The sequence below is a fragment of the Neofelis nebulosa genome, chromosome 8 (genome assembly GCF_028018385.1).
Source record: "Neofelis nebulosa isolate mNeoNeb1 chromosome 8, mNeoNeb1.pri, whole genome shotgun sequence".
Taxonomy (NCBI): Eukaryota; Metazoa; Chordata; class Mammalia; order Carnivora; family Felidae; genus Neofelis; species Neofelis nebulosa.
Window position 1 is genome coordinate 52,314,708 of NC_080789.1, and position 22,395 is coordinate 52,337,102.

Genomic DNA, 22,395 nt, shown 5'->3' on the forward strand with positions numbered 1-22,395 from the left:
GCCTCAAGCCCACAACCCTGGGTTCATGACCTGAGCCGAAATCAAGTCTGACCCTCAACTGACTGAGCCACCCACAGGTGCCCCACACCATCATTTTCTACTATAATATTTTCACTTATAAAAAAGCTATGGTACTTGGAATGTTTCCCCCTCACCAATGGGTGCAGCCTCGCTATTTCACCAACGCCTCTAGGGGGCAGTGTAGCAGAAAAAAAAACACTTGCCTCGGCGGGCATGGAGGTCTGCACACAGAGCCTATTACCCAGTCACCATTGCTGACCACCAACCACTCACCATCCCACCATACCGTGTAAGACAGTCATGCTGGCCAAAAAACACAAATACCTTTAATGTTAACAGTGGTCTGTTTCAAGGACAGGAGACCTAAAGGCAGGAATGGAGGGTAAAGGGAGAGGATTTCTAAGGAACTGATGATAGCCCTCCCATTTGGTCATGGCCACAGGCTGCCCACCTTATGTCAATTCTTTGTTCACATGCTTTATATGCATTTGTGTTTTGTTGTCTTTTTTGTGAGAGAGCGAGAACGCATGCACGTGAGCCAAGAAGAGGCAGAGAGAGACGGAGAGAGAGAGTCCCAAGCAGGCTCTGATGCCAGGCTCGAACTCACAAATCATGAGATCCTGACGGGAGCCGAAATCAAGAGTCAGACACTTAACCAACTCAGTCACCCAAGTGCCCCTTATACACTTTTGAGTGGATGTACGTTTCACAATTAAAATGTGCTGTATGGGCAGACACTCGGCTGGGATTATTTTCTCCAGAGGATAAGACAAAGGAAACAACCCCTGGGGGAACAAATGTGCCCCACTCAAACCCAGTAAATCATTGCATTCCCGTATGGTCCTCACATATCTGCAGAAGTTCACCCCACCCCCGTGACCTTCTTTCACCTGGCATATTACGAGCCATAAATAAAAACACATGAACAAACATCAACAACTTCGACTTTTAATAATGGAAACAATTTGCCATTCCAGAAACAACTGTAGGGAAGAAAAATCTTCCCTATAAAAATAAACTCATCAAAATTATAAATATTATAACTTTTTACTTCTGCGATTTAAAATGCTCTCCTGCAATACTACGCCCTTCATTTAACAACATTCCTGTACCATCACATACTGAAGAGAAAACAGTATTACAGCAAAGCTTAATTTAATTTAATGTAAGAATTTGTACAATGATTTTTTTAAAATCTTTGGCCTTAGTGGCCTTTCTTCTTTCGCCCATGAAAAACGCTGCTGCGGTAACCAGTGTTTGGGAGAGAACATCAGTATTCAAAGAACTGTGTACTGACAGAATTTCAATACAGCAACTTTTCCAAATTGCAAATTGTAGTGCACACGACAATGAGTGAGGTTCCGGGTACTACGGAGGAGGATGCCTATTTTAGACAATCTAGTTCAAGTAAAAAAAAAAAAAAAAAAAAAAAAAAAAAGTTGGTTTTTTTTTTTTTTTTCCTTCACAGATAGCCATCAGCTACTACTTTAGGTTCTAACAGTGTCTTCATCAGAGAAACAAAAGCTTCACAAAATATAAGCTTACTGGATGGGCGAATAGAAGACCAGGTGGTTGATAACAGTACGCTCAAACCCAAGCCACAGTCTTGAATAGTAAAACCAGTATAAAAATCACGAAGGCATTCCCTGAACAAAAAAGGTAAAGTATTAGATGACAATGTCACTAAAACCTCATCGAGGCACTAAAAAGAAGTTACATGCAAAATTAAACAAGTTGTGCCATACATATTTTATAGCTAGTTCTACTTCCCCACCCCACCCCCCAACTCTCCTTAAAAAGCTTAGGAAGATACGATTGTCGCAGTAACGTGTGTGGCACGGCATGACCGCCACTTACACCTGCCTCCAACAAGATGGGTGTGCTCTGAAAAGTCAGAAGTGCCACACCAAGAGGGGAACAGAAATGCTGCGATAAAAGGCACAGTTCACGTAAGAGGCAAAGAAATGAAGCACCTTGGAATTTCAAAAAGAATCCATTAGGTGTCACCAAAGTGTGGACAATTCCTTGGGAATTTATAAACAAAACATATCTAGACTAAAATAGACCACAAGGCCCCTCTAGAACCAAAGCACACCTTTCCCATTGTTTTCAGATTGCTGAAACAAGAATGGGGTTATTTTACCTGCTTTCAGGAAGGCTCCTATTGCACGCCTTTCTTTGGTTGGGAGGAACATGCACGTTTGTGAAAGCATTTCCAAAAACAACCCCTCTTGTGTGATCAGCTGCGGGGGGGGGGGGGGGGGGGGTCCCCTCCCTTTCTCGCCACCCTCCTCCCTACAGCCAAGTAGTCCTAGGGTCTATACAATCCATATCCCGATTCTACCTTATGTCAGAACAGACTGTAAGAGGAAGGGGGAAGGAAAAGAGGGGAGACGGAGAAGGAGGAAGGAAGGGAGGGGAAGGGGAGGAAAAGGGGGAAACTGGGGAAAAGAGGGGAGTGATTGTCACAAAAGTATGCTTCTGTGAGCTCTCTACCTGACAAGCTGCTCCCTACCCAGACTCCTTTTCAATCCAGAAAACAGCTGGGGGCCGGGGGGGGTGGGGTGGTGGGGGGAGGACCACAACATAACAGAGTTAGCAAACGGTCATTGTCCCACCACCCTGAGAAGAGAGCATTGGGACCGTCCACAGGGAGGGCAGCCCCAGCGGCATGACTCCTGTATGTATGGGTCTTTGAGGTCCACCTGCCGGAATATTCTGCTCAGTTGCAGACTTCCCAGGTCCCTCCTTTTGGTCTAGCTGCTACTTTCTTTGGCTCTGTTCCCATATTTTACTCACCAGGTAATCAAGCAATACTACAATGGGTTTAACATCTCAAAACCGAATGCGTCCACCTCATCAGCAAATACACCTTTCTCCCCTACCATCAACGCCTCACCCAAACCACATTCCTGCAGAGCTCCCCAACTTCCACTGTCACCTTCTTGCAAACTTGCTCTTCACTTCCTTTGTCAAACTCCTACGAAACCCTTCACAAAGTCCTCAGAGTTCCTAGCTTCCTGTGCCTTACAGTTCACATGGATTGCTTCCTCTGACATTTAAAAACAAAACACAAACAAAAAACAAACAAAAAACAAAAAAAACAGGTAGTTTCAACACAGGACAAGTGTTCAGATAGATTCCTTGTTAAGCCTTTAAAAAATCATTTGCACATCCTTCAGCTTAACAGCATCATCACATAATTAAAGTAACTAAAGGAAAGTAAGGACTTAAAAACAAAAACAAAAACCCCAGAGTCCATGCTTCAAAGCAGTCTGGATGGCTCCAGATGAGACTACAGATTCACAGCTTGCCGAGAGGTAACACCGCAGTGTCGTAACAGAACAAGCTTGCAGAATCCCTTACAGAAGATGCCTAAGGTGCGGGACGCTGCGTGACCAGGTTTTGGGAACTAGATCTAGCGATCGAAGAGGGAAGACCCTAGCGTCACGGGGCAAGAAGACAGCCCTCCGACGAGAGAGACCCTTGTGCCGGTTTGTACACAGGTCCTGCGCCTTTCCTTCCCGAGCGGCAGGGAACCCGGTGCCTTAATCGGGTTTCCACACCTCACTGAGGGCTTCTTCCAGCTTGTGTCTGTAGGCTGCGTAGCGCCTCTTCAGGCTCTGCAGCTGCTCATCTTCCTCCTTGTCCAAGATCCGCAAGAAATTCTGTAGTTCTGGAAGGCTGAAGGCTTCCCACTGTGAAAGGACACAAAAGAAAAATGCCAGGTGTTGAAGTCAGAACTCGGGAATGCTGGCCCAGAGCAGGCGGGGGTGTGGCTGCCCCTCCTACTCCAGCCAGCGTTTCGAAAGGCCTGTTTTACGAGGTTACAAGGTTTTTAAGGCTGTCTTACGCAGCCCTCCCACGGAATGCGGCCCCTGCCCTCCAGATGGCAGCCAGGCCAACCCCCACACTCTCACCCCGCGTCCTTCCCTCTTCCCACTGGCCTCCACAAGGGCTCCCACCAGAGCCGAAGTGCTCTAGACACTTTCACTGCTGATTTGGCCCCTCTTCCTCTGACCCCAGAGGCTCCCCTACCCGCCCCCTCTCCCTGGAGTCACCACTGTCACTGCCTTCTTCCTCACCTCCCACAATCTTACCGGGGCCTAAAGCAGCTGTCCAATTGGCCTGCTTTTCTCTACCTTTACTGCCCCCGATTTATCCGCCATCCTTTTCGCCATTCCTGGGAGAGCCTCGCCCGTGTCCTTCTTACTCCGGTCTTAGGTTCCCCACTCTGTTCCCCCAACAGTGAGCCTCAATCCTCTGTAAGACGCAAATCTAGGCCTCACCCTGCCCTGCTAGAATCATTCGGTGGCTTCCCCTAGTTGCTCTTGCTAAGTCTGACAGACTCTAACCCCTCTAGCACCCTCCGCACCCCCTCCCCACCCCGCCATGTTGTGGCCCTCACCCATAACATTAGCCTCCGTGGCTGTGCACATGTTCTCCACTCTGCCTGGCGAACTCAACTCAACCTTCAAGCCTCAGCTTAAATGCCACTTCCCCTAAGAAGTCTTCCATAATTTCCTCCCTCCCTTCCCACCCAGAACTACATCCCTTAGAAGCTCTCACTGAGCAATGACAGCCACGATCACAAAAGATTTAAAAGTTATGACCATTATTTGCTGAGTACCTCCCTCACCTACACTTTACCTACACTCCAGCTGCTGCACCTCTCACTATTTGACGTTTGTCTCTTGCCCTCGAGTCTCTGAGTTGTTTCCCCAACAGCACCTGGTACCTAGCAGGCACAAAATAAACACCGGTGGGGTTTAAATTTTGTTTTAACTAAAGCAGTCAAGAAAGGTACTTGGCATCACGGGGGAGTTTTTGTTTGTTTGCTTTTCCACACATCCTCCCCTCCCAAAAGGGGACCCTGGGTCTTCTGCTGAGAGTCACTGCCTCCGTCAGGAACAATTTCCGATGGGGACCTCCCAGGAGTGTGGGGAGGAAAAAGACTGGAGATAACCTAATACAAGTGGAACAGATGGAACAGAAGGAATAAAACCGCCAAGTGGGCACCTGGTAGAAGGCTTTTTGGAGAGGAATTCTGACCTGTTTATTAAAGAGAATAAGAAACATGGAGTAGGAGAACAAAACTTTCTACATTAGAATACGCCATTAATTAAAACAGCACTGTCAGGGAAAAGGGGGGGGGGGGCGGGGAGGGCGCCTGGGTGGCTCAGTGAGTTAAACGTCTGACTCTCGATTTCGGCTCAGGTCATGATCTCACCGTTGGGAGATGAAGCCCAGCATCCGACTCGGTGCTGAGAGGTAGAGCCTGCTTGGGATTCTCTCTCTCCCTCTCTCTGACCCTCTCCCTCACTTGCACTTTCTCTCTCTAAAATAGATAAAATGGAAAAAAAAATTCCTTAATAAAATAAAACTGGGGCACCTGGGTGGCTCAGCTGGTTAAGCGTCCGACTTGAACTCACAAACTGTGAGATCGTGTCTGAGCTGAAGTCCTGCATCAGGCTCTCTGCTGACAGATCAGAGTCCACTTTGGATCCTCTGTCTCCCTCGATCTCTACCCCTCTCCCACTCGTGTGTACGCTCTCTCAGTCTCTCTCTCTCTCTCCCAAAAATAAATATTTTTTTACATTAATAAATAAAAATAAATAAAATCTTTCTCCCTGTCTCTCTGTTCCTCCCCCGCTCACACTTTCTCTCTCAAAATAAATTTAAACAGTAAAAAATAAATACATCTGGGCGCCTGGGTGGCTCAGTCGGTTAAGCGTCCGACTTCGGCTCAGGTCGTGATCTCGCGGTCCGTGAGTTCGAGCCCCACATCGGGCTCTGTGATGATGGCTCAGAGCCTGGAGCCTGTTTTGGATTCTGTGTCTCCCTCTCTCTCTGACCCTCCCCTGTTCATGCTCTGTCTCTCTCTGTCTCAAAAGTAAATAAATGTTAAAAAAAAATTTTTTTTTAATAAATACATCTTTAAAAATAAAAAATTAAAATTAAAAAAAAGCACTGTCTTCCTAAAACCCCCCAAATAAACTTCCAATTTAGACATATGAACATAATTTACAAAGCATGTTTACATACATTTTTAATTTGTGACTCAAAGCCACCTTTTAAAATCTTTAGTCCCACTCTACAGATTTTAAAACTGAGGACTGAAAAGACTGGAAGATTTACCCAAGGTCATGCTCCCAATCTAACAAAAGGAACAGTAGGAAGCTGAGACTTGGTTTCCTTTCCTTTTTTAAATTTTTTTTAATGTTTATTTATTTTGGAGAGAGAGAGAGAGAGAGCGAGCTCACGAGCAGGGAAGGGCAGCAAATGAGGGAGACACAAAACCCAAAGCTCTGAGCAGTCAGCACAGAGCCTGATGTGGGACTTGAACTCAAGAACTGTGAGATCATGACCTGAGCTGAAGTCAGACACTTAACTGACTGAGCCACCCAGGCACCCCACTGGTTTCCTAACTTTTAACCTGGAAACTATTCTCATTGTATCACATGATGTTCTACATGGATAACATTTCCTGTTCTAGACAGAAGACGGAGACCCAAGCCTTGCAAGATTTACTCAAGCATCATTTTAAACCTGACATTTGATCTAGAAAAATGGTATAAAGTGCTTTTTCCTTCAACAGAACTGGCCTAAATTCAATCCTCCCTGGAGAGAAAATGGCAAATGATGCATATACCAACATAATTTCTAAATCATTCTGGCAAGAGGAAAAAAAGATTCTAGAAAGTTAAAGGTCTTTCATGGTAAAGAGATTCCATTTCCTTTTATTTCTCTTTAAATGAATAAGCCTGCAGATGTTTGTTAGTAGCAAACATATGGAGAGTGTCGACTTTCATAGTTTAACTGGATTGGGGCAATTTGGAGGTAGAAGGAGTGATAAGCGCTCTTTAGGTGGGAGGCAGCTTTCTTTCTTACTCTCCTCCCACCTCTGAAAACTACACACCAAGAGAATGGATGTTGTAAAAAAAAAAAAAAATTATATCGTACGCTAACTTCGGGTCTGTTTCTGAAAACTGAAAAACACAGGGACGCCTTGGTGGCTCAGTCGGTTAAGTGTCTGACTCTTGCTTTCAGCTCAGGTCATGCTCTCTCTCGGTTTGTGGGATCAAGGCACACGTCAGGCCCCACAGTAATAGCATGGAGCCTGCTTGGGATTCTCTCTCTCCCTCTCTCTCCCCATCCCCACCCTCTCTCATTCGGAAAGAAAGAGAAAGAAAGAGAGAAAGAGAGAGAGAGAGAGAGAGAGAGAGAGAGAGAGAAAGAAAGAAAGAAAGACAAAGAAGGAAAGGAAAGAAAGAGAAAGAAGGAAAGAAAAAAAGAAAGAATGAAAGAACGAAAGAAAAAGAAAGACAAAAAGAAAGAAAGAGAAAGAAAAAGAGAGAAAGAGAGAAAGAAAGCACATTAAAACACACACACACACACACACACACACACACACACACCACACAGAAAGGTATCGTCCACAGACCAGCTCTCCCCCCTCCCAAGAGGTACAGCCAGACACTCACGCGCACACACACACACATTCTCTCCCTTTGTCCCCCTCCCAAGTGGATAAAAAGTCACTCCACTACAGCAGTAAAACAGGATCGGCTGCTCCATACGGTTTAAAGCAAGAATGAACAACTACTCACCTCTCCGATTTCGTGCTCACGAAGAACAAAACTAAGGGTGTCTGTCCTGGGCCCAGCCACCAAACGCAGGTAGAGCGGATGTTCCCGGTCTGAGAGCTTACAGGCGTAGACTGGGTGAGGAGACAAGCGGCATGTGACAGAGTACTGAGCCATCCCCCGGACCATACGCCCCGCTTACCAGCCCCTCCTCCAGATCAACACAACAGCCCATGTCACCCAGCCACCAAGTCACCGTCCTCCTCCTCTTGTGACCAGAAACAGCCAATAGTGGAATGAAATCTACACTATTTCCACCGTATGGACAGCTGCACAATATACGCTGTGCCTTGATCAAAATGGAAATAACTCTCGGGGCACCTGGGTGGCTCAGTCGGTTAAGCGTCCGACTTCGACGGTCTGTGAGTTCGAGCCCCGCGTCAGGCTCTGGGCTGATGGCTCGGAGCCTGGAGCCTGCTTCGGATTCTGTGTCTCCCTCTCTCTCTGCCCCTCCCCCGTTCATGCTCTGTCCCTCTCTGTCTCAAAAATAAATAAACGTTGAAGGAAAAAAAAAAAAAAAAAAAAGGAAATAACTGTCCAGAATGAATTTAAATGGATCTTAGTTAGTCCCCAAACGGGCTTACAATTCATTCTGCTCCTCCTTTCAAAAAGCATCTGCAACCCCTTTCAGAAACCGTAAAAATAATACACCATCCAAAGAACACAAAATTGGAGCACTAGGAGCAAATCTGTCTACAGATTTAGAATTTTAGCAGCTGCAAATAAACCGGGGCGGTCAGGATGCAAGCTCTGGTGACTTCAGGAGCACAGCTGTATGTGTCTCCTCCCACACACTCACCCCCCCCACCCCCCCCCACCCCCCAGGGTACCAGCACTGCCTGCAACGCTGGAAGATTTCGCCAGCCATCAGGGTACTATCTCAACAGGCCGCTATCACACTATTACTGTCCGTGTGTGCCACTCCAGTCCAGATGGGCAGGCACAGCAGCTGGCAGGATAAAATGCCATCTGAGCTCTTTTACGTTATTTTGGCACTTCTGGAAAAAACTGCATCGCAGGTCCTGATTTCCCTGTGGACGGAAACCCCCACAACTCTGAGCCTGGGGCCTCTTGAGGGTAGGTAGGAATCTTGGCCTGCCCCTCTTCGTATTCTGCAGGTGGCCTGTGCTCAAAACAGAGCATGCACACCTAGCAACTAGCTGGGTTCCATCCCCATGCAACTGAAGGGCAGTTCTCTCGTGTCAGGTTAGTGTATTTTCCTCCATGGCTCTGCTGGAGGCTTTACCCCCCAAAAGCACAGTTTAAGTAGCTGATCGCCTACACATAGTTACCATTTGCAAACGAGCTCTTGGTGAATCACTGGATCACAGTGATATCGATTTCTGCTCGAGTACCTGCCCTCGACTACTGTGTGTTCAGTTTCACGCAGTTCTTTAATATTCTCTTTCTGTCCACCGAACGTGGGTATTAAGTTCAGACAGGCAGACCCCAGATCGGAATGTCATTCATCCAGCGGATTGGCCTCTGGAGAGCTACGTACCAAAATGCCCCAGCGTCAAGGCCAGTGTGGCAAGCTAAAGAAACTGAAGAACTCACGGCTGTGCCACTCCAGGCTGAGATGTTCAGGCACACGTGTGCCTCCCACCCTCAAAGTCTCTGAGGACGCAGGCCCCCCCACACCACTCCATGTTCGGATGCACATCAAATGTGGGATGTGCTAATGAAGCCTTCAAGCACAGAGGCATATCTTTTCGTCCTGAAAAGCATCAAAATCAAAGCGGGAAACAAAAAAAAACAAACCAAAAAACAAACAAAAAACCAAAAAAAACCTCAAAGCTACCCCCCCCCCCCCCATCCCGTGCACACATCACAAACTCCTCCACAAAGGCCCATCACATGTGGCTGCCTCGGGGCTCCTCAGACCCCCAACTAGCCAACTCAAAAATACGGAAAGCAGCAAACATCAGGCATGAGCCACGATCACCACAGCTTCCAGAACCCATCCCAGGGCTCTGACACCACCGAGGTACAGATACCCAGCAGTGTCCTTTCTGCAAATGAGGATAGAGACCTAAAAGCAGAGACCTTTTCATCTCACGCACAGCAGCATACCTTGGTCTTCCCTGTGACAACGCTTATAAAGTGCAAACTTGGCAGGGCTCTCGGTCACGAGAAACTTCTTGAGCAGGGCCTCGATCACTTCCCCCACGGTGTTCGTGCTGCTGATGTGAAGCGTGTTCGTACAGCCATTGCTACTAGGAGCAAGCTTTCCAAGGCTCGGAGAAGTCTGTGGGGGTCTGCAGAGTTCCATCTGGACTTTAATGAAGCCAGTGTAAATCCCATTTGAGTTCTGAAGCCGGAAGAGAAGCACATACTTAGTTGCGCTGACTGCGGCATTCGGCATGGCATTCGAGGGAAGCACCCCGGCAAAACAAGAGAAAGAATGTCTCGCCTTCCTTCTCTTGGTCTTTGTTTTTCCTGCTCTGTGGCAGAACTTCAGTAAAGATCACCCCTGAGGGAATGATCTCAGAGGGAGGGAACACCCCCAACAAAGTGCTTCCAGAGCAAGGTCTGTAGGGCAGATGTGGGACAGAAGCCTCCCCCTGCTTTGGGGACCCGAAGCGCCCGGAGATACATGTGAAAGGTCAGGGCCCGTTGGAGAGGTTACAATCCCCTGGGGGCAGTGGCCAGCCAAATCCCAAGACGCCTTCACACATGGGGGCCTCCGTCCGTCCGCAGCTGATGGCCAGCTATTACACAGAAAAGGAAGGTCACTGGGGGGGCTGGGAGACACCCAAGTAACCTGGAGTGGTCAATGAACAACCTATTTCATTCCCAGTGGCTTTATGGTATGTCCTCAATTACCGATCTCACTCAAACTTTTGTACACAACTCATATGCCATATACAGCGTGGGGTACACGATGATGTGATCCTGGCACCTCGAGCAGCAAGATGTGCAAAACAACCCGAAGATACGATGTGAACTACAGAGATTGTAAGGACTTGTCTTTCTGGTCTGACTTGTACCTCCGTCTACATACTATTTCCTAACAGTTTTACTGAGGTATAATTTTTATTACCCCCCCCCCCAAAAAAAAAAATCACACATATTTATACAGACAACTTGTTGAGTTTAGCGTTTAACCGAGAGCAGAATTACTATTTCTTAGTTGCCAAAAATAGTAATAACGGTCTGGTCTTCACTTTTTCTTTTTACAGCGGGTATATTTAGAAAAAGTTTATTCTAACGTTTTATTAAAACAAATCTTCAGGTGTTATATCGATAAATGAGACAGTTAAAGTCAAACATTAAAAATCTCCTTTTTGGTCCATATATTTCTTCCTTTCCACAAGGTCAACTTACAATGCCAATTCGTGTGTTCATTCCTTGGAAAGTATGATACGACACTTAAAATTTCTATCTATAAAACGAATGGAAACCTGCATGTTTTAATCTCCATGGTGGGAAGGGAAGAAGAAACCATGGCAAGTGGACTATTTCTCCTCTGATGAAAAATGCGTTTGAAAAAAGAAATGTGAGCGTTGGAATGACGAAGCTGGGATCGTCTGTCCCACCCCCCCCCCTTCTGGGGGAGTCCACCGGGGAGGGGTTCTTTATCACAAGGGCTTGGATTTAAAGGCTCCTCCCCAAAGGTCAGAGAGCTCAGTAGGGCCTGTCCTAAACGGGTCAGCCTAGTCTTTGCTCAACTGTCAAGTTCACAGTCAACAGACTGACAGGCCGAAGTCCAAGGGCCCTGGAAACCGGCAAAGGGATGGCAGGTGCCTCAAGGAAAGTCACCAAATGCGAGGACGAGGCACAGATGCCAGTCCAGTCTGTAGGCACATGAATACTGTGGCTTTGTTGCTGGCTCTCCTTGTACTGTCACTAAGCCCTGGGCCTCCGTCCTCCTAAACCCTCACCCCCGCTGAGCGTCAGCGTTCGGTACCACACTGTTGAAGCCCGAAACGGCAACGTGTAGGACGCTGAGCACGACCTCCCTCATCTTCCACAACAACCAGCTGAGAGAAATCTTAGCTCAAGTATATTCTGAGCCACGGGCACGAAATCCTTTTGCTGACACTTCCAAACTTATCTGCACAAGATCAAACTTATCTAAAGCCTTATTAGAATCTGAGTCACCACCTGTATGTGAAACAGACAGTGGTTATACTCAACGCTAAACATCCTTTGTTGGGGGGGGGGGTCACAAAAACGTTTACAATAAAACTGTAAAGTGTTCACCGATGTTCAGCTACTTCAACATAGAACTTTACTTTGAAAGCTGCGGAAACACTCCACCTTACCGTCCTGCACACCTTGGCCATTCAACCTCTGCAAACGCTACTCGGAGATTTTAAAACACATAGACTGTAGTCCCAACAATTTACATTCATTTGTCTTTCGACCCGTGCCAACGTAGACAGTACTGTGGGTGCTTACCAAGGTCATCTTCAACTTGTCGGTGACTGCTAAGTTGTATTTGTGAACTTTCTCTTTGATTTCCTCTTTGCTGAGGTAATTGTGGGTTTCCTTCTCTTTCTCCACATCCTGGAAGGAAAACAAGCCGTGCCACACATGAACAATCATAGAAAAAATGCAGGTAAGGCAGGATTCTTTATACAGTCCCCACAAGAACTCTGGGGCACTTCACCTCAAAACACACGCGCAGACACGAACACACACACACCCTCTCGCTGTCAAACTCTCAGGGTCATCCACCGAATATGGTTCTCCTTCCTTCAGACTACCACCTTCCTGAGGGCTACAACTAATTTGTCAGCAGCTAATGGCAACGCTTCATTAATTATTATTTTGTGAAACCGCCTTTGCTAAATTTCCCTTCTGCACAGACACCATTCTCTCAGAGTGCCTGTAGGATTGGCTATTTCCATTTATTGTATTTTTTTGAGAGAGAGCGCACACGCACAAGCAGGGGAAACGGGCAGCAGGATGGAGAGACTCTCCAGCAGGCTCCATGCTCAGCGTGGAGCCTGACATGGGCTCGAACCCACAACTCTGGGATCACGACCTGAAGCGAAATCAAGAGTCAGCCGGCTCAGCCTCAACCGAGACACCCAGGTGCCCCGGGCTATTTCCATCTTAAACAATATTTAAAGACACAAACCAAAAGCTCCCCATTAGCAAATTCTACAACTTTACGGTCTTTACAGCTTTATACCATATTTATAAGCAAAAAGTATGGTAATTAATCATGTTAACTGGCACTAATCAATGACCTAATTACACACAACTACCACAGGGTAATTGATCTTCCAAACACATCGTCATGTCAAGATACAAGTAGCCAGATTTCCCCTACTCACCCACTCGCAACCCATCCAGTCTCGACCCCGGCTTGGACTGTCCACACTGTGGACGGGATGATAGTAAACCCTCTTTCCACTGAAGAATTCAATAACGGTTTCTCGTCTAAAGAGCTCAAGCAGTGCGCGATATGATGTAATGGCTAGATGCAATCACAGACGGCCAGACTTCAGTGTGCTGTGACCCCCAAGAAGCCAAGCATACAAGACACCTGGCTTGTGTTGCATTTAATTCTCCCAACAACCTAACCGAGTAGACATTATTATTCCGGCTTCCAAAGGAAGTCAAGTTCTAAGTAAATTCACCTGCCAATAGAAACTTAGCGGTTCTGTGGCAGTGACAGAACTTCCCTGAAGCCTGGTTCCAAAGCCTACCAACCCTCAGTAACTCCAAATCCTGAGATCCCTCGGGAAGTGTGTCGTTTGTCCGGGGACACCTCAACTAGTTAAGAGATCAAATTTAATTTTAACCCGGGTCCTCTATGTTGCTTCCACTAACAAGAATAGGGGGGCGCCTGGGTGGTTCAGTCTGTTAAGCGTCAGACTTCAGCTCAGGTCATGATCTCACGGTGCGTGACTTTGAGCCCTGCATCAGGCTCTCTGCTGTCAGCACAGAACCCAGTTCGGATCCTCTGTCTCCCTCTGCACCACCCCCCACCCCACCCCCCCCACCCCCCATGCACTTGCCCATGCTCACTCTCTCTCAAAAAATAAGTAAACATTAAAAAAAAGGAGTAAAAAAATTAAAAAATAACTTTACAGAAGCTTCAATGACTATTTCTAAGTAAATTCAAAACATATATTGTAACTCTCGGCTTGACCCTGCTCTTTCCAATCCACAATTAGCTGGCCATGGGCCATAGCTGAAAAAAGATCATGAGTCTTTGTGTCGACTTTGATTTTTCAGTACAGACTGTCCAAAGACTCTTCAGAGCAAATACTAAACAGTGAACCTAAGGGATTTCCACTTCCTAACGGGTGAGATGTGGCACTGGCAGAGCTAGAGGGTGCTGTGAAAACCGTGCCCAATTCCAGCGAGACGGGGGCTCTGGTCCAGAGTCTCTCACCAACTAATCCCGTGCCCTCCGCTCATTGACCTGAGGCCATTGCCTCATTTCCTAGGAAATAAAGGGACCAGAGTGAATCATCTCAACCGTGCTTCTTGACCCTAACAGGACAACTTTGCAAAAATCTGACACTGCTCTCACTGGTGGGACCTATGGGGCAAAATGGTTCCATTTGAGGAATCAAGGCAACCAAAGACCCACCATTAAAAATGTACAAAGTAGCTAACTACACAAATATCGTAGCATACGTCCACCCTAGGGGCTTACCACCTAAATAAGAGAAGGGGGAAATGGAGTGATTAAGAGCAAAGAGCAAGGTCAAGTCCATTTAGAATTGAGGGTTTTTTTAAGAATCTGTGTGATTTTTTTTTTTAAGATTTTTTTTAAGTTTATTTATTTGGGGGGTGGGGAAGGGCTGCGAGAGAGAGAGAGAGAGAGAGAGAGAGAGAGAGAGAGAGAGAGAATATCAATCCCAAGCAGGCTCCACGTTGTCAGCACAGAGCCCAACGCAGGGATCAAACCCACTAACTGTGAGATCATGACCTGAGCCAAAACCAAGAGTTGCTCAACTGACTGAGCCACCCAGGCTTTCCACACCCAACACGGGGCTCAAATTCACAACCCCAAGATCAAAAGTAGTATGCTCTACGGACTGAGCCAGCCAAGCGCCCCTAGTGAGTTCTTAACTGTCCCTAGGCCTCCTCATGTCAGCATTCCCAGCAGCGTGAGGAAAACCGAAGGCGCTAGCTGGCCTGCAAACAGAAACTCACCCCGGCTTGCCCACAAAAGCATAGCTGAGACATACTTGTGCAACAGCTATCCTTCCTTCTCGGAGATTAAAAACCAAGGAAACTGTAAGGAACGATAACAGAAAAGAGTTGGGCCCAAGGACCTCCACGATCCTTTCAAGGCAAAACACCTTGTTATTAAAAGATTAACTGGAAAGTAAATCCCAGAGAAGCAGCTAAACCCTAGAAGGCTGGGACCCTGAGTTTTTTACTGAGATATAATGGACATATAACACTATTTGTTTTAGGTGTACATCATAAGGATTTGACATACGTATATACTTCAAACCAATTAGCCCCAGTTTAGTTAACATGCATCATCACTTCACATCATTAGGATTTTTGTTTCCTGTAAGAACGGTTAAGATCTACGCCATATTTTTAAGTCAACTGACATAGCAATTGCCCACAAAGGCCACAGACCAAGGCCTGCTCACTGAGCAAATATTTACTGAGCTCCTGCTGTGTGCCAAGCGCTCGCCTGGGCGTGGGGACGTTAGGCACCACACCTCCACCCTCATGGCACTTATTGTCCAGCGAAGCCCGAGTCTCAGTGAAGAATGTCAAGGAAAAAAAGCTTCTGAAATGATAAAAGCAACGCTCTGAGCAGAGTGTAGAAGCAGGGGGAAAGGCACAGAAGTCACGAGCTCAGGCTGTGGAGTGAAGGACACTGGTTCCTGTTAGTATCAGAATGGGAGGAAGTCTCTAGAGCTGGAAAACTTCCAAATTGTTATCCCTTTAAGACCCCCCCCCTTCCTCTCACACAGGGAAGGATCCCCCTGCCCTTCCTCCAAATACAATGCCTTTGGGAAGACGGCCTTACGAGCAGAAAGAAGGAAAAAAACATGCAAGACTGAAGGGACAAAGTAGGTACATGGGTGCAAAAGGTAAAAATAAGGAGGAGCTTTTAAAAACCTGTGTGGCAAGTGCAGAACAGATCAAATAGTGTAGACGTTAACCTTGAACTGCGATGGCAAGGACAGGAAATGGCATGGGGCGCAGCAGTCTAAAGTATCCTTATTGTTCTTGGCGGCCGAGGCGGTGACGCCACACCCAAGTACGTCGGTCTGGGCAGTTACAGGTCCTCTTTTTTATAAGCCACCTTTCTTTTATAGTCTCCCAACCCTCCAGTTTCTCAGTTCTTCCATGAAAAATTATCAACCCTAGACTCTTCCCTAGTGTGTTCATCCTGCAAGCCCGAGGGCTGCTCTGGGGTTCGCTTCGGTTCCTGGGTGGGGTCATCGAGACGTTTCTCCACCGGTGAACTTTCTCACAGGGCCACACCCTGCCTCCCAGACTCGGCGTGGTCCTCGTGCGGCGTGGCCCCATCCCATTTTAAATCAAGACTGTCTGAGAACGAACGCACCGCTTTACAAACCTGTTTATACCCTTTCTTGCTAACTCTCCTGGAATTCGACATTTTATCTCACCTTAAAATTTTAAGTCCAAAATATAACAACAGCAAAACAGAAAGCATCCAGGAGGACTGTGACCGCGAGCGGGAACGAGGGCTGGACCCCTTGCACTGGGGAAGGCATGTGGCCTCCGGCGTGGGCATACACAGGTCTGATTCACAGCTTCGCCACGTCCTCGCTGTGTAACCCAAGGCAAGCTCTTTAACCTCTTGGAGACCATTTTCTCATCTCCGTAAAACGTGCAAGCCAATACGTACTTGACAGAGCTGCGACGAAAATACGATACAACTCATTATCCGACAATTCTACTGAGTGCCTGCGGGCGCCCCGGTCAGGCCACGCACTTACGGCCAGGACAGACAGCCGTGGCCGCTGCCTTTCTACCTTTCCGCGGCTGACAGCCTAGTCAAGTTTGACCCACTCCCACCCCACTCCCTCTCGTGTCTTCTTTAAAAAAAATAAAACTACTGACCCTTTAAAAAAGCAACTAGCACAGCTTCTCTGATTGGGTAGGGGACGCCCCGGTAGACGCACGGTGCCTGATGACAGACGCAGTGGATGGTGTCAACACCTCCCCGTCCCACGGGTCCCACGGGTCCCACGGCTCTCGTGTGGAGCTGCTCTGACTCCTGGCCGGGTGTGAGGGCTAGCGCGTGTCAGTGGGAAAGGGTGAACTTACCGGGCCAGCAGGCGCTTACTCTAAGTGATGCTAGATTCCAAACTTACGAATTCCTACTTTCAAGCTCATCTTCCGGTGGTGGCAACTGGCAGTCACCTAATGATGTCCCGAACATACTGGGATACCTGGCGCACTACACACGGAACCAGTGCAGACCTGGGTATGGAACAAACCACAGGGACCCCGCAGGCTGTAACCGCACTGTCCGGGGGCAACGGGCCCCCGCTGCAAATGGAATGCAGGGACAGCTCGAGGGGAATGAAGTGTTGGTAGTGACTTCTTTAAATGTCCTCCTCCCAGGCTCCGTTCCCACAAAGACAGCAAATAAAGTGTTGTGGACCTAACCAAAACAGAAAAATCTTCTCTGGGAGAGATCTTTCCACTGCGGTCACAGACCTAAAAGCAAACCCAAGCAGGCTCGCACTTAAGCACCAGCATCAAGCAAGTGATTTCCAGCAGCTGGTGAGCAAGCAGTTAGGGGACTCCAAGGCAACTTCCAGAAAGTCCAGTTAGATGCTCCTGAACTAGGTTTTAAAGTATAACTAGCAGGGGGCGCCTGAGTGGCTCAGTCGGTGAAGCGTCCAACTCTTGTTGTCAGCTGAGGTCTTGATCTCATCAAGGTCGTGAGTTCAGGCCTCAGGTTCGGCTCCACGCTGGGCACAGAGCCCACTCAAACATTTTAAAAAATTAAAAAATAAAGGGGCACCTGGGTGGCTCTGTCGGTTAAGGGTCCAACTCTTGATTTCAGCTCAGGTTATGATCCCACAGTTCGTGGGAGCGAGCCCCACATCGGACTCTGCACTGGCAGCGTGGAGCCTGCTTGGGATATTTTCTCTCTCTCTCTCTCTCTCTCTCTCTCTCTCTCTCTCTCTCTCTCTCTCTCTCTGCCCCTTCCACTCCTGCTGTCTCTCTCTCTGCCCCTCTCGCTCCTGCTGTCTCTCTCTTTGCCCCTCTTGCTCCTGCTGTCTCTCTCTACTCCTCTCGCTCCTGCTCTCTCTCTCTCTCTGCCCCTCACTCCTGCTCTCTCTCTGCCCCTCTCGCTCCTGCTGTCTCTCTCTCTCTCTCTGCCCCTCTCGCTCCTGCTGTCTCTCTCTCTGCCCCTCTCGCTCCTGCTCTCTCTCTCTGCCCCTCACGCTCCTGCTGTCTCTCTCTACTCCTCTCGCTCCTGCTCTCTCTCTCTCTCTCTCTCTCTGCCCCTCACTCCTGCTCTCTCTCTGCCCCTCTCGCTCCTGCTGTCTCTCTCTCTCTCTCTGCCCCTCTCGCTCCTGCTGTCTCTCTCTCTGCCCCTCTCGCTCCTGCTCTCTCTCTCTGCCCCTCACGCTCCTGCTGTCTCTCTCTACTCCTCTCGCTCCTGCTCTCTCTCTCTCTCTCTCTCTGCCCCTCCCGCTCCTGCTGTCTCTCTCTACTCCTCTCACTCCTGCTCTCTCTCTCTCTGCCCCTCTCGCTCCTGCTGTCTCTCTCTACTCCTCTCACTCCTGCTCTCTCTCTCTCTGCCCCTCTCGCTCCTGCTGTCTCTCTCTCTCTCTGCCCCTCACTCCTGCTCTCTCTCTGCCCCTCTCGCTCCTGCTGTCTCTCTCTCTGCCCCTCTCGCTCCTGCTCTCTCTCTCTGCCTCTCACGCTCCTGCTGTCTCTCTCTACTCCTCTCGCTCCTGCTCTCTCTCTCTCTCTCTCTCTGCCCCTCTCGCTCCTGCTGTCTCTCTCTACTCCTCTCACTCCTGCTCTCTCTCTCTCTGCCCCTCTCGCTCCTGCTGTCTCTCTCTACTCCTCTCGCTCCTGCTCTCTCTCTCTCTCTCTCTGCCCCTCACTCCTGCTCTCTCTCTGCCCCTCTCGCTCCTGCTGTCTCTCTCTCTGCCCCTCTCGCTCCTGCTCTCTCTCTCTGCCTCTCACGCTCCTGCTGTCTCTCTCTACTCCTCTCGCTCCTGCTCTCTCTCTCTCTCTCTCTCTGCCCCTCTCTTACTCCTGCTGTCTCTCTCTACTCCTCTCACTCCTGCTCTCTCTCTCTCTGCCCCTCTCGCTCCTGCTGTCTCTCTCTACTCCTCTCACTCCTGCTCTCTCTCTCTCTCTCTCTGCCCCTCTCGCTCCTGCTGTCTGTCTCTACTCCTCTCGCTCCTGCTCTCTCTCTCTCTCTCTCTCTCTGCCCCTCACTCCTGCTCTCTCTCTGCCCCTCTCGCTCCTGCTGTCTCTCTCAACTCCTCTCACTCCTGCTCTCTCTCTCTGCCCCTCTCGCTCCTGCTGTCTCTCTCTACTCCTCTCGCTCCTGCTCTCTCTCTCTCTCTCTCTCTCTGCCCCTCACTCCTGCTCTCTCTCTGCCCCTCTCGCTCCTGCTGTCTCTCTCTACTCCTCTCGCTCCTGCTCTCTCTCTCTCTCTCTCTCTCTGCCCCTCACTCCTGCTCTCTCTCTGCCCCTCTCACTCCTGCTGTCTCTCTCAACTCCTCTCACTCCTGCTCTCTCTCTCTCTGCCCCTCTCGCTCCTGCTGTCTCTCTCTACTCCTCTCGCTCCTGCTCTCTCTCTCTGCCCCCCCTGTCGCTCCTTCTCTCTCTCTCAAAATAAATAAACTTTAAAAAACTAATAAAGTAGAATTAGCAGGGAAAAACTGTTCTGAAATGTCTTTTAGGTGTGCAGAACAGAAACCCTGTGAGGAATGTAAGAAAGGCCGTCACACAGAGCCAAACCCGCCAAGTCCTTAGGGGGTCTTTTAGGCTAGGATCGTGCCCGGCGAGAAGGGTCACAGGGGACAGCTGTGTACTTACATTAGATGCCTGTTGGGACATTCTTCACTTTTGGTGCCACAACCTCTAAGATATAAAAGTAGGCAGAGCAGATGGGGGAGCTGAGTGAGCCCAGAAAGTTCTCTCAAATAAGGAGCGGCACCACCGAGAGACAACAGCACCTTCCACAACGAGGGAAATGTCCTGTAACTGCTGTCCAAAAGAACAGTCACTAGCCACATGTGGTATCTGAGCAAGTAAAGGGAGACCATGAATTTCCATTTCAATTTTCAATAATTTAAGTGTAAGTAGTTATGTGTGGCTCGTGGGACTCCACCCGGCCACGTGAACCTGGACTATAGTGGGCGCCGTGCGAACGAACAACAAGGTGGGGAAGCCCACAAGAAAGCAACGCGAACTCTGTGTTTTAAGTAAAAAGACAACCTTTCTGGGACAAATGAAACTCTCTTCCTGAAGGAAAAAGCAACTGTGTCCAGGGGGCCTGGTGCTGCCGTTCTTGACCTTAAAAGTACAGGGTGCTGCTTGCTGCCACGTTCTCACGGCACCAGTGTTGACAATCGGCTGGGTGCCACGTCTAGAGACTCGCGCTTATCTTGGTGAACGGCCTGCTGATTCACCCTGGCCAGTCCAGAGTTTTTTCCCCTGCCGGATGAGAAGATTTTTTTTTTTTTTAACTGCGGGATATAGAGCTGGGATATATTACGTCCCATTAGGTGAGGTTCAGGGATTCACCTTGCCCATTGTAGGCTTCTCTGCACCCATAAAAGAGGTCTGCTGTTCAGGTTTCCGACGGCAAAGAAAAGGCAAGGGAAAGATGTCCCAGCCCCCTCCATCCTCCTGTTATGGAGAAACGCATCTCTGTTATCTCAGGGGAGGAAGAGCAGGTGGAGGGATGGGAGGGCAGCTAAGAGGACAAGGTCAATGCGCACAGTGCTGCCCAGCGGCCGGGTGACAGGCTCCCCAAGAGTGCCCCCCCAGAACGCTAATCCCCCAGCATGTTCTGTGGGCAGAAAGGGTGCCGCCGCTCCTCGCCTCCCTCTCCCACCCCCCTGGCGAGTCCCAGAGGGACCAAGATCTGAGAAGACCCAAAGGTTTAAAACGAAATAACACAACACACACACACAAAAAAACCCCTGTATCAGTACACAGCAAGAAAACTTGTAAGAAAACAGGCCTGTCATAATGTTGTAACTGGGACATTCGTTAATTATGAGCAAATGGGTACATTACACAAGAACAGATACTTCTTTTCTTAATTATTCACTTAGTGAGTAGATTCTGTACTCAATTCTGGGATATTAGCACACATGAACCACATCTGTTGAACTTGACAATTTTAAACAACTTCTTTGTCCCAAGGCTACTTGTTAAAACAAGAGAACAGCACGAGAGAGTCGATGTGGGCATTTTAGAGGAGTTTTTTAAAAATGGGCTTCAAAAATAGAAGCAGGCAGCACCCTTATAAGGATGGAACACCATAGCAGGCTTGTCTTCCATGCACTTGAGAGAGAGGTCAGTGTGCCACCCACTGCCTTTAAATTCTCCCAGCCGCACCCCTACCACTCCGCCACGAGCCACTGTGCCCTGAGAGCACCTTGTGGGCCGCCTCCTCGAGGCCCACCCCACCCAGGAAGCCATCCTAGCCACAAGAGCCCTCACTCACCCCTGTATGTTAAGAACCACTGGGGTACCTCATCCCTGCCGATTTAGCACTCACCGCACACACCTCCACGGTTTGCTGTTTCCTATGTTTGCTCCTGCCTCCCCGTGACCTGACAGCATTTTTAAGTCTTCCACTCACTCTGGAATACGGTGCTGGAACTAGCTCGATGTTGGGGGGGGGGGGGGGGGGGGGCGGGGGATATTCCTTTTCAACTGATTGATTCTATCTGGTCACAGAACCCGCATCTACAAGATTGCATTTGCAACCCAGCCTCGCAACATCTTATCTGCAGGAGGTTTTCTGTTTGCTTCTCCAAACTAAATGAATCTGCGAGGGCACACAAAAGGCCTTTATAACAGCAGATACAAAGTTTTACACGCTTCTGTTATGCATCTGCACCATCAAAGGAGACAGTCCTTCAAAGCCTGCCCCTTAAATACCCTCAACACACCCGAGGCAGTGAGAGCAGGCACGGGCCCAGGATGTTAATAAGATTAATTGCAGTTGTGATCCACACGAAGAGAGTTCCATCTGGGCCTTCCATGACCTCACTTTTTAAACCCCCTGGTTCCCAGTCCGCAATACCCTATATGGCTGTGCTTTCAAAACCCGGGTCGCGTGCCAATCGTCAAACAGCCACTCGTTTGTTTGGAGCCAGAAAACAAAGTTGGAGGTGGACGAGTCTCCTCAGAGTGCCCCAGCCTGAGCGCCCAACCTCAAGGGATACCAGATTACACTCAACCTCAGCAATCCCAGTTTGACGTGCTTTCAAAGGGAGTAATTAAGATGCTGTTCATTTCTGAAAGGTGATACATTTTCACAACTGGTTTAACTTTCTCAAATTCTAGGCGAGCTAGGTAAGAAAGAAAGAAGATTATTACAGCCCTCAGAGCCAAGCACATCCAAATCCAGCTAATCAGCTCTGATAATTAGAAAAACAACATGGCCGCAGGTGAGTCAGCAGGCCTGCCTCAGGCCCAGCTCTCTGAGGTCTCAGAAAGGAAGCCGCAGTGGATTCTCAGGTTTCCAAAGGAAGGTGGGTCCTTAAGGAGTTTCCCGGATTATTAAGAGAACATTGGACTATGGTCCCTGTCCTTT

At 48.6% G+C, this 22,395-nt stretch overlaps 1 protein-coding gene and 1 long non-coding RNA gene across 2 annotated transcripts in view; both read right to left on the reverse strand.

Annotated features, from left to right (window-relative positions):
* Positions 1-955: 955 nt before the first annotated feature.
* RASSF3 (Ras association domain family member 3) overlaps positions 956-22,395 on the reverse strand; it is a 74,040-nt gene continuing 52,600 nt past the window's right edge. The window contains exons 2-5 of the mRNA XM_058742135.1: positions 12,072-12,179; positions 9,741-9,978; positions 7,632-7,741; positions 956-3,719 (exon numbers count right to left, since the gene is read on the reverse strand). Coding sequence (XP_058598118.1) covers positions 3,570-3,719; positions 7,632-7,741; positions 9,741-9,978; positions 12,072-12,179 — 606 coding nt within the window. The 3' untranslated portion in view covers positions 956-3,569. The remainder of the gene's footprint in view (positions 3,720-7,631; positions 7,742-9,740; positions 9,979-12,071; positions 12,180-22,395) is intronic.
* LOC131519278 (uncharacterized) lies at positions 18,572-19,038 on the reverse strand. Its single transcript, XR_009265574.1, has 3 exons — positions 19,003-19,038; positions 18,710-18,966; positions 18,572-18,649 (listed from the first exon to the last, which is right to left on the reverse strand). It is a non-coding gene; the product is annotated as an uncharacterized LOC131519278 (long non-coding RNA).